At 40.1% G+C, this 12,611-nt stretch overlaps 1 protein-coding gene across 1 annotated transcript; it reads left to right on the plus strand.

Annotated features, from left to right (window-relative positions):
• Nucleotides 1–1,169: 1,169 nt before the first annotated feature.
• Nucleotides 1,170–11,800, plus strand: YWHAQ (tyrosine 3-monooxygenase/tryptophan 5-monooxygenase activation protein theta). Its single transcript, XM_072407543.1, has 5 exons — nt 1,170–1,324; nt 3,320–3,718; nt 9,658–9,781; nt 10,841–11,004; nt 11,642–11,800. The coding sequence occupies exons 2-5, from the start codon at nt 3,422–3,424 to the stop codon at nt 11,783–11,785; spliced, it is 729 nt and encodes a 242-aa protein (XP_072263644.1). The 5' UTR covers nt 1,170–1,324; nt 3,320–3,421; the 3' UTR covers nt 11,786–11,800.
• Nucleotides 11,801–12,611: the final 811 nt, after the last annotated feature.

Raw genomic sequence — 12,611 nt, forward strand, 5'->3', positions numbered from 1 at the left:
CTGCCCCCTAATTCTCGATCACCTAGGTCAGAGGTAGGCAAACCCCAGCCTTTAGGGGCCTAGCCAGTATTCCAGTCCGGCCTAACGCCCCCTAGTTATTTATTGTTGGATCTGGCCTAATTGAATTGTCGCGTTATTGAGAGTTGCCGCCATATCATCGAGTTCCTGCACAGTAACCCCAATTACTATATCTAAAGAGCAGAAGCCTAGTAGTCCAAAAAGTTTGCCAACCCCTAACCTAGGTGATCGAGAATGAATGTGAGCGCAAAGCCTCCCGGGATACCTACGTCACCCATCCCAGGAGGCTCTTGGGGGTTCCTTCTGCGCATGCCTGAGAATCTTTTCAGGCATGCTGAATCTGAAAAATTTGCAGATCTCACGCATGCCCAGTCAGATCGGCAAGTTTTTTTCCATACTACAACACCCGATCTCACGACTGGGTCGGGTGACATAGGAAGAAGAACCTGGAATAAGAGATGAATATGGTGCCACCCCAAAAACGGATTCTAGGACAACGCGGGACCCGATTGAAAAACCTCCAGACCAGTTGACTGCACAGCAGGATTAAATGTTTTTTTTAGGCAGTTTTGAGTTTAAGTTCCTTGTTATTTACATGGTCGATATAGGAAGTGACCCAGACAAACCCTGATATGATGCAACCACAGTGCAATCCCCCCACCCCCCTACCATTACACACCCACATACAGAAATTACCATCCCGGCCTACAAATACCATGGCAATGGCATTCATTACATGGGCAAGTTCAAGACCTGGCACCATGCCAACACACTGACACTGCAGCATCTGCACCAAGCTACTGGTTAGAGAATGTTATGCACTATAAATGCCACCCTGTACACCCAGTGACCACACAATACAAAGGGAGGGAAGGGGCCTGCGGTGCAGCACCTCCGCAGCAGGAAACCAGCACCACGCCCAACCTTCTGAGCATGAGGAGACAGAACTAAAAGCTGCAACTCTGTTCCCACAGCAACAATGACGTCATTTCACCCTGCATCTTATTGGAGGAAACCCCGTGTCGCCTGTCCTTCAACCTAACCCAGCCCCTTTAGTCCAGCCTTCAGCTCCCGCGCTAAATTCTCATTGGCTCAGTGAGCTAAAGGAACACGGAATTGGCGGGCGTCCACCTCGATCGCGATTGGAGGAGGTCTCTTCACCCCGCCCTTCTGCCAACGCCTGGTAATTGGGTTAGGTAGAGCCAGGAGGATTTCTTCTACGCTGAGTGTGTGTGGGATCTTCTTGTCCTCCGTCTCTTCATCACTCCGCCGGTCAGCGGCTCACACGGCGAGGAGCGCCTGCCAGGTGAGTGTGTTCCCTCCCGGGCCCGTCCTACGCCATTCTACCTCAGTCAGCCGGCCGCCATTGTCGCTGTGTGAGATTGTACGGATTGTGCGCGGTATCGCCTGAGCCAATTTCGTGTGTGGGTGTATAATTCTTTCTGCTCGGGCTCCATTACTTCCTTGTGGTGTGTATTCAATAGATCGCTATGGAGGCCCCAGCGGGGATCTGATCTGCCCCTCCCCCCTCCTGTCAGCAGCCTCCTTCTACGATCAGCCGCCTTATCATGCATGTATTAGAAAATTCTATTTCATTTAATGTTTGTTTTTTGTCCTGCTGACCAGACAGGAAATGATAATGAATTTATAAATGTACAGTTGTCACCAGAACAGGAAGTGGTAATGACAGGTGTTGTCATGGTGGCTCCCTAGGAGGGTTTTCCAATGCAGAGACATTTCCTGGAAGCTTCACCAGGGAGAGGAAACCTTATTTATCAAATAGATTAATGGGAATCATCACTTTCCCATATTGCTGGATGTATGGAAGATTGGTGCTGGGGTGTTGGACTCATTCCAATAACCAGGGCAGATCCTGTGTACCTTTAAGCCAAGTCTATGGCCTGGTATGGCTGTCATGTCCTCCTTGTAGTATGCAGTTTATATTCCAGACATAGAGTTTCTCCTCGCCCATGTAACACATGAGCAATGCCCATGCTTTCTGCCTGACTGGATCCCCCTTGGATGGATTGCAGGTAGATGTGTGGGGATCTCTGGATGGGCTCCCTCTAGTGGTAGGAGGGTGATATCCCAATCCTTCTACACCCAGAATATTCCAATCTCATTCCTTACAGATTCACTATGGGTTAGCCTTGTGTTGTGCTTATTGTGTATTACACATCTGTAGGAAAATGAGTGAGAACCCGGTCAGGTGACTGATCAGAACATGATATAGCATATCTGCTGATCAGGAAACTTTTTTCTAATATTTATATTATTGTTAATAAACAGGATTTATATAGGGCTAACATAATACGCAGTGCTGTACAATAATTAGTGGTTGTAAATGACATGGTGACACAGGAGGAGGAGAGAACCCTGCCCAGAAGAGCTTACAATCTAAGAGGTGGAGGAAGTAACACACAGTAGGAGGGGAGATCATGGATTATTAAATATAATGGTGATTGTGGTGTCATTTGTATTAAAGGTGATTGATCGCCAGTCCCTTGATCACCCATCTCTTGATCACCCGTCCCTTTTTATCTAATCCCTGACCTGCAGTTTTGTTAGGAAATGTAGTGTGTCATTGTGTGAGACTTCCCCTACCGCCTAGATTGTAAGCTCTTCGGGGCAGGGTCCTCTCCTCCTGTGTCACTGTCTGTCATTTGCAACCCCTATTTATTGTACAGCGCTGTGTAATATGTTGGTACTGTTTAATAATAGCATGAATTGATTTTTGGATGTCTTGTGCTGTCTGGTAGAAGCGACGCAGCCGTTCTCTTTCACCCATGACGGGTCTATGCGTGTTGTGTGAATCTGGTTGCTGGGTTTGGGAAGCCCTTGGCTCCCCTGAGGGGTAGGAGTAATGGAGGGGAGAGGCAGGCAGGGCGGGGATGAATCAGGGAGCCTGGAGACAAAAGGCAGGGCAGATTGATTCATCCCTACTCCCTCCTCTAGTTTGATTTTCAGTTTCTCAGCTCCTCCTGTTTCTGACTCATACTTTTAACTCATTTTGTAAGAGGTTCTCTCCAGGTTGAGAATTTCGGCTTTATTTCCAGCATGACTTGTGTGCGGTAGTGCTGCCTATCCTGTAAGCTACCTTTTCTTTTAGCTTTGTTACTGGTCTGAATCTATTTTTACTAGATTTGTGTTATATTAAAAGAATTGATCTGTTCTGAGTGTTGGGTATTATGTGCTTTAGTGTACATTTCTAGTAATACTGTGATGGCCTTGATTGTTATCTCAAGTATTAAAAAATAAATGAGGTTTGTTATGTAAAGCTTACTTTTGTTTTTTCTTACAGGTTTTGGCTGCCTTCTTGTGTGTCCAACTACAACTCCTTTGAGCCCTTCACCACTTTGACTTTTTTTTTCTCCTCTCCCTTGTACCAAACCACAAACAAGCCATGTCCGAAAGAACCGATCTGATCCAAAAGGCCAAGCTGGCAGAGCAAGCAGATCGATACGATGATATGGCAGCCAACATGAAGGCTGTAACAGAATGCGGCGAGGAGCTGTCCAATGAAGAAAGGAATCTCCTTTCTGTGGCTTACAAGAACGTGGTTGGAGCGAGGAGATCCTCTTGGAGGGTCATCTCCAGCATTGAGCAGAAGTCAGGCGAATCGGAAAAGAAGGCACAGTTGATTAAAGAATACCGGGAGAAAATTGAGAGTGAGCTGAAGACTGTATGCGGAACCGTTTTGGTAAGTGACAACTGGAATAACTTTACAAGAAAATGTTATTGTAATAATGTTTCTTTTTCACTGAAATCTCATGAATAGTCAGCCATTGCCTCAAAAGAGATGCTTTGTGTTAAAGACAAATGTAGAACATATCAGTAAATGAGACAGTGGGAACACTTCTTAGCAATATAATATTTCTTCAATGTTTTGTGTAGAAGGTTCTGACATTGTTTTAGGCTCTAAGGTTCCTCCATGACTTGTTAGGGGTTCCTTGAGCAATTTGTCAGTTTACACCAATGATCCTTTTTTAGCAATATGGAAGGGTGACATTCTTGCCAATTGCCAATGATGTACGCCTTCATATTGACCACCACACTAATGTACTGTGATCTATGCATATAGTAAATATAATAGGGGTTCCCTGAAGACCTACACATTAAAGTGGTTCTCCTATGTTATAAAGGTAGAGAAATGCTGATCTAAGGACTAGTATACTGAGTGGATTTTCCTGGGGTTTTGTTATCTTTTGCTTTAGATGTGATGAGGAGGGTTAGCTCCTGTATCAGTACTTGTACTGATTTTTGTTGAATACCTCCAGCAATGACAACTGTGTCACTAACATCAGGATCTTGTAGGACTTTTGCTGAGATTGCAATATCCTCTCCAGTTAGCAGGTCTGACACCTAATGCAGTGATACATGTGGATGTGTCTGGTCACCCTTCTGTCTGGAAATTTCCTTATGACAAGCAAATGGCTTATTGTAGTGATTTTTTACTCCTTCTGTAAACTTTATATACTTGACACACCTGAGCCATTCTGCTTAAGGTGTGTCCTTTCCTTTTTTTTTTTTTTTTTTTTTCCCCTATAGGTGTGTCATGATTTAAACTGAAGCCAGTCATTCCAGTCTAGGACTTAGTTTAACAAGTAATAAGTCTTAACGTTGGTCATTAAAACAATTCTGTAATAGAATAGTTGACCAATTTTGCTTATTTTAGCACTTTGGCTTCAAAGTTGTGATGGCTCTGATTGTTGGTCATGACTAAAATACATCTGTAATGCAGCTTGGTAATCATTAGCTGTGGTGGCAGCCATTTCTTCCTGCTTTACTCCTATACTATACGTATGTATAAAGTGTGAGTTGTCATCTTGGGCCAGGAAGTTTTAGGACTGCAAGAAACATCAGGGGCCTGCAGTCCGAATATACTTTTTAATAACATTGTTTTTGATAAAACTGCAACATGCACATGACTGAACTGGGTCTCTGTCAGGATCAATAGGAGTTTTTTGCAGGTTACAGGTCTAATGCATCAAAAATAGGATTTGGTTGTTGGGACGTACATGCACCTTAATTATGTAGTATATAGTATTCTGCCATAACTCCTTTGTCTATAGGTTTTATTTTATTTTATTCTTTTCCTGACTATTTGTCATCAGAGAGCCTGTCATGTAACCAATTTCTCACAGCCAATAACACAAATTACTTCATTAAGCCACCAGCCAGCAAACCCTTCTGCTCAGAAAGACAAAACTTCTTCCCTTGTATCCTGTGTCTTCAGGTGGTATGGGTGGTCTTAGTCTGCATTCCAACCAGAAATAATAAACAAAATTCCATTCAGAAATAGGAGTCATAATTATCATGCCAATGCATTTCAGCTCATTGCAGTGAAAGACAGACAAATCTTAGAGAAAGTCTAAGGAGACGCCCCAAGGGGGAATTTGCTCATGCAGCAGATTTTGCTGGCATTAAATTGTAAGGGCTGTTCTTTGCCATGCCACAGTGATAAACATTCAGTGGGATTGCTAGTGCAGGACATCGTGTATCTCTCACATGACATAATGCGCCTTGTGAATTTTGTATATTGGCAAATTGATCACTATGGGTATGATCAAGGTAATTGTATCCTAACGTAAACCTATCCTTGCCTAGTTAGGGCAATGGGCCATGTAGAAAGCATTGTAGTTGTCTGCCCATCTATTGTGGGGAAGTCCTGATTTCATTTTACCTTTCATAGTAGGGTCATATTTTGTGGGATAGAATTGAAGTCACAGCCAAAGGATGCATGTACCATTGGCCGTCAGATTTTAAAGTAAAGAAGGTGTGTAAACATGTGCCCCTAGTATAAGAAGGTATAAACATGTGCCTCTTGTATTATATTTCATCTATGTAAGCGGTACACAAGGTTTAAACAAGTACTTGCTTTTTAGGAGCTCAATAATCAAGATCACAATTAGAAGTGGAGTTTGTACATAAAACCTTCTAACTCACTCCTTCACTGCCCTTGTGAGTGATATTTAATGCCCTGATTGGTTATGAAGGCCGTGTCTATCTGCAAGGTGAATTTCTTCTGCTCTTTTGGTGTTTGTAGAAACGGCTTGGCCTAAATCCCCCTTTAGCCAGTCACATTATCTTCCACCAAGACTTCCAGTCCCTTTCTACCCATTAAACATGATCTTCCAAGTAAGGAGAGAGGTACCATGCTGGGGTATAAATTATATTGGGACATAGTCTCCTATTACAGTCTCCACAGACCCAAGCAAAGGCCACTAGATTCAATTTTATTAGATGGATGCATTTTGTGGAGTATAAAGTTTTTGTTTGAAAACAACAAAGACATTGCAGTTTACGGGAACGTTTTGTAATGATCCAGAATAAAATTTTGCATTAGGGTCACTCGCCATAATTGCCTAATCTAGACTTCACATTATTTAATGGTTGATGCATTTCTTTCTCCTATTCTTAAAATGTGTTCAAAGAATCTCTCAAATACCATATATACTTTGTAGAGAAATGCATGGTATTTAGTACCCGTGGCTACATTGCATGCTCTGTCAGTAATTCTTGCTTTGTAGACACCCCGCTGTGCTGCAAAGAATAGAATCTACAAATGTAAATACCCACAGCCATTATACGCTAAGCAAATTATCATGGAACATGTAGTACATTTGTGGGAAGGGAAATAACTATGCATCAGCTTTGCTGCCCTCAGGTGTTCAACCAGAAATAGTGAAAACCACTAGCTGCCTTGCATGGGCAGTGTCTATATATATATATATATATATATATATATATATATATATATATATATATATATATATATATATATATATATATATATATATATATATTTGTGTGAGCTTGTGCCTATACCTCCATAATAATCTGTCTATTGTGTGCCACTTGATCAGCTCAGGCAAGAACTCTGGCCTTTCTTCTTTCCATTTGTAGCCAGGTAAATGCAGCTGGCCTTTCGCACTTTGTTAGATGTTTGCGATCAGATACTTTTTTTTTTTTACTTCTGATAAGATGCCCATTGTAGGAGGTTAGGCAATGGACAGTCCATATGCTGGAAGCTGCAGTGCAATGTATTGATGCCTTTATCACAGGCAGCACTTCTTGCCCCACAGTAACTCTGCTATGGGATCAGCCAGTCTGGCTTTCAGATGGACTTGTGAATACCGTGAGAATTGTCACTTTACGTCCAGCATAGTCCATCTATTGTTCAAAGGTCAGTAAATGCTTTATTCTGGTATAGGTATACTTAGCATGCACTTAATTCACAGGCAAGCCTGGCTTTTGATACTATTCTACTGTCAGCACATGTTCCTGTGTGCTGTTCATTAACTTGCATTGTGTGAAAGCAATCCTTTTTTTTTTTTTTTTTTTTTTTTAATAGGTTGCAAACACTGCTACAATATTCCATACAGCCCATAACTACGCTTAGTAATGCCTTGGTGTGTGGGGTTTTGGTCAGTGGCAACAAGTTAAAACACTGCAATAATTTGGGCTTTAGGCTAAGTACACAGGGGCAGATATTTCCCCTCCTAAATCTGAACTGAATCTAAAGTAAAAAAGGAATTCCGCCAGCCATCAGATTTGTTTTCTTTCTCTGATCTCCTGTGTAGGTAAATTTCAACATTCACTTTGTATCACTCTTACAAGTCTTGTGCATCTGTCATCAGATGAGAGGTGCAGAATGTTACACATGTGCAATTTGTAGCATCCATCGTATCGGGTGGCAACAGATCTGTATGTACCCAGCTTTAGGTCTTTGTAGATTTAGAAGAGAATAGATATTGATATATTATTGTTATCTCAAGGACATTTAATTAAATATCCAGGGACAAGGGTACATTACCTATGTGGTGCCCCAAATGCCCGCTGGTCATACCAAGTTGTATGTCTAAATATTTCAATAATATGAAGTTGACCTGGGGATAATGTATGTTGTTTAGGTACGGCATCCAAGTGCCAAAAAATCTTTGCGGGTGGGTATCCAAGTGCTGAGTATCTTCTGTCTTGTCTGTCGGGGAGTAAGGTTCCAACTAGTTTTTGAGAATGCTTTTCTTGGCCGCTAGTAATCAGAGATGCTGGATGTTAAAGCCCTGGATGTGGTGAGGTGAGAAACACTATGGAAAAGTGCCAGCTGTGGTTGTAATTGGTAAGTGCCGCCGCTGTAACTCTAGTGAGAAACCAGAAGACTGCCTTCCAGAATGTCTGCACATGTGCACAGTCCCACAGCATATGCTCCTAAGGAGCAAGGGGGTGAGCACATTTAGGGCAGGCCATAAACCTATCAGTGAATGAACAAGGTTTAATTTTATAAATTAAAATGCTCTATGTATTATGCTAAACTGCATTTCACGCCACATTTTGCCGATTATATTTTGACTAGCTATTCTCCAATAGCTCTAGAGGGTCGGAATAAGAACTATTTAAATAAGCAGCCCATTTGTGTACAAAGGATAATGCAGTGTTGGACACAAGTTATTACAGCAAAGTAGTGAGAAATTGTTATATCGGTAAGGAGCAAAGTGAATACTGTTGATCTTGCTTTGAAATGGGTATTTAAAACCTGCTGAAAAGGTACAAAAGATGAGCACAAGCAGACATGTCGGAATCCGAGCTTGTGTGACAACCTTGGTTAACCTTATAGACATTTTAGATACAGTCATGGTAAAGGGGACAGGATGGGTTACACACAGGATTACCTTGTAAAATAAAGAAAGGAAAATTCTGAACAAGGAAACTAATGCACTCACTACAATCTGACTGGTAAGCTGTAATATATTACATTTTGGATTTCGATACACTTTCAAGTATTCATTTATTTCCTTACAAGGGAATGTTCTCATCCACTAATAATTCAAACTTTATAACAATTCACCCTCACTCAATTCTAACCCAGAAAGGTAAAATCTATGAAAGTTGGTAGCAATTTTTTTTAATGCCATTTCATATTGAAAAACACTTTTTGGAGTGTACTCTGCATCTATTCCAACATATTCCTCCTGCATTAATATTTTTAGAAAAATGCTTTTTTCATAAGCCCTCAAGAGTAGAGAAGTTTTCTGGATTGTGAAACATAGCAAAACTTGATTGCTGGTCATATTGCATGAATACAACCAAATAGATCTATAGCTGAAATATAAAATTGACTTTCCATTATGTTAGCTATTCAGGTACCAGAGCTGATATGTTTAATGACCTTAAGGCATTATTGCAGTGGTGAGCCGTGCAGCCGCACAACAATGCACATTGTGTCAATGACAGAATGCAAGTTGTTTGATTTCAGGCTTGGAAGTTCATCAATGCATGAAATCCTTGACTGCCAAATATAGAGTGCAGCAGGAGTTTAGAAAACTTTTTAAAAATGATGCGTCAACATATCTATGCAGCTACAATCCTACATAAGGTTAGCAATAGCAGCTACTGTAGTTCCTTTAGGAAAGATGCACTTAAAAAGATATCTGGCATCCTAAAATTGATGTGGCTCTGTATGATGGAAAAAAACTTGTGCTTAGCTAGATGATAGAATTTATGATAACTGATTTGAACAAGGCACTGCACAAAAAACTCTAGTTTTACGTTTTGATTGAATTTATGAATGCAACATTCAGTGTCGTAGTCATTTCTATATTTTGTATCCCAACGTTATTGTATTTTTCTTTTTCATTGCAGAACCTGCTCGAAAAGTTCTTAATTCCTAAAGCCTCACAACCAGAGTGCCAAGTATTTTACCTGAAGATGAAAGGGGACTATTACCGATACCTTGCAGAGGTGGCAAAGGATGCTGAGAAAACCCGTAAGTATTTTGGTTTTCTTTTAAACTAACTAGACCTAAAGACTTGTGTGGTCACTTTTTATTTAGGGCAACTCTTTCCTCTCAAGTGTTTTCCTTAATGGTCCAGAGACTTCAGATGGTTAAATATTTGATGTCAACAGGATTGGATGATTGTCAGGCTTTTCGTGGGGTTGTTAAAAGCAAACAAGAATATGACCGTGGAGATAACGGGTTGCCTAATGTTTTAAGTGGAACTAAACAAGGAAAAAGCTGTATTGTCGAAGACATGTGCTATGTCTCTTCTCCAATAAAACAAACTTGCCTTCCTTTTCTCATTTTTCTGTTATTGTACACTGAGGATATGCAGCTCGCTGTCCAATCCCAGCATGTTTTAGTGTCAGAAAAACAGCAGGAGATGGAGTGAGGAGAAGCTCTTACATTGATATTTAGGATGCACTTAATATTGATGATATTAGGATGCACTTAAGGTTAATAAGAGAATAATCGTTATATTTAAAAAGAACTTATTTTGCTGTCTGACAACCAAGGGTCTCCCCATCTCATGTCCAGTTGACAGTTGTCACTGGGACAAACAAAAGGAGAAATCTCCGCCGCAGTAACACACAAGGCAATATAAGCCCGTTGACTCTTGTCTGAAACTGAAAGCATAAACTGCCTTATATACACTCCAGTAAATGAGTTTGGCATGTGGGCACCGTCTATGGTGGGTTTTGTTTTTTTTTTTTCTTTGAACTTTAAGGTTCAGTACAAGAATGCAAGCTGCCCCAGTGAATGTGATTTCCTGCACCTGCTATATAGCCGCTGCAACACAATTGCTTTTTGGTTGTTTTTTTTTTAAATAAAACTGGAAGGGGAAATATGAATAGATAAAATTGGTGAAGAATTTGCAATTTTCTTTAAAAAAATCTATTTATGGAGAAACACATAAGCACATTGTTGGCCAATTTGCTGATATTTGAGTAGCACCCATGGGTCTTCCTGAAATCGACCAAATAATGTAAAATGTAACATTCTTTTGCTCTATTTATTATCTAACTCTAGTCTTCTTTTTCCTAACAGAGACAATAGATGACTCACAAGCAGCATATCAAGATGCATTTGAAATCAGCAAGCAGAAAATGCAGCCAACCCATCCCATCCGCCTGGGCTTAGCCCTAAATTTTTCCGTATTCTATTATGAAATTCTTAATAACCCAGAAAAGGCCTGTTCTCTGGCAAAGACCGTGAGTATTAACCTCTAAATTTACCTAGAATTAAAAAATATTTTTGACTTGTAACCTAACATCTTCACTCAGCAAGCTTTGTATTATCAGATCTGTTTTCTTAATTTATAAAATTGGACTGACTGGTATGGATTTTGGGCATACTCCAAACAGAATCTTCAGTTTATTGGATATTCCCCCAACCCCTCATCTTTTCAGTGGTGTACATTTTCTTTTTATCCTCCTACAAATGGCAGACTATGTCCTGACCTTTCATGGCTTTCTCTGGTGTAAAGTTAAGATCCCTGTGGTATTTGCATTTGACAGGTATAGCAAAGGTTAGCCAGGTCTCATACTGTGGTGAAATGGGAGGCAGCATGCTTGCAGAATGGATTTCTTCTTATCCTAATTATTAACAATGATGTATGGTCGTCTTCTTGTTTTGTGATACCCTTTTAGGTAGTTTGAAAGTTGGCTGCATGGATTTGTTGGTAAAACCTTCTCGCATGTTTTAATAACTTCACTTGCCATTAGTTGTCTTGTAATTTTTGTATCCAAATGAAAAATGGCTGTATTTGCAATAGAGATTTTTTTATTTTCAGCTTCAAGAATCTTGGCAATCCCAGTTCACCTTTTATTGACTTTTTCTTTTTGACAGGCATTTGACGAAGCCATTGCGGAACTCGACACCCTTAATGAAGATTCCTACAAAGATAGCACTCTTATCATGCAGCTACTTAGAGACAACTTAACAGTAAGTGTGTGTGTGTGTGTGTGTGTGTGTGACCACTATGTGGGCTAGATTCACAAGGATAAACCAGGATAATGAACATTAACAAAAATAAAACCGCATACAAAATGTGTTAATGCCAGGCAACTTGGTTTTAGAAAACAGTTGGCAATCATGGCACCATACTTTTTGTTCTGTTAGTAAAGATGCTGGAATGTAAGTTCTAGAGCTTTGAGAGTATTGGGCATTTGGGGTTTAATCATTTGGGGTATTTAATGCCTTTGCATGTTTATAAGTGAATGGACACAGTCTAAAAATGTATAACTTTGTGACTTGTTACCTAGACTTAGAAAAGCATAGGCATAACAAAAAGTAAACAGACTGAATTCAAGCAGAAAATTTAGTTTAGATGATTCATATTTCCACAGCTCCACAAATATATATATATAGAAAAATGCACATAAGTAATTACAGGACACTTATGTCAAGGACTTGAAGTTTTTCTGATATTTAAATAAAAAAAAAAAGAAAATTGGAACCACCAGTTTCTGCAACTGACGTTTGTGTATTATAATGTACAATGTAGTAAACTGCTGCAGCCAAATTAGGTTGTTGATTACCCTTTTTTTATTGGTTGGGCCCATAAATACTTTTATTCTGGTAAAGCATACATTTTTGTTTTGCTTTATTTTCCCACCTTGTAAAAGCCCACATTTATATATTCTGGGGTAGTGAAGGTCATTAGGAAATCTTGGTTGTGGCTGTTGAATTTGCTGTTAGTGGGTAATGTACATTTTCTGTCTAGCAGCAGTTCATTAAAGCAGTGGCTGCCAATGGCAAATGTGGAAATCCTTTCTCATATTTTTTTTTTCTCCTTGCTGCTGTTCAGTTGACAAAC

Source organism: Pyxicephalus adspersus, chromosome 4, assembly GCF_032062135.1.
Source record: "Pyxicephalus adspersus chromosome 4, UCB_Pads_2.0, whole genome shotgun sequence".
NCBI classification, from domain to species: Eukaryota; Metazoa; Chordata; class Amphibia; order Anura; family Pyxicephalidae; genus Pyxicephalus; species Pyxicephalus adspersus.

Coding starts and splice junctions, on each gene's coding strand:
- YWHAQ (XM_072407543.1), top strand. CDS start 3,422: ATGTCCGAAAGAACCGATCTGATCCAAAAGGCCAAGCTGGCAGAGCAA. Junction 3,719..9,657: donor CTGTATGCGGAACCGTTTTG/GTAAGTGACAAC, acceptor TTTTCATTGCAG/AACCTGCTCGAAAAGTTCTT. Junction 9,782..10,840: donor AAAGGATGCTGAGAAAACCC/GTAAGTATTTTG, acceptor TTTTCCTAACAG/AGACAATAGATGACTCACAA.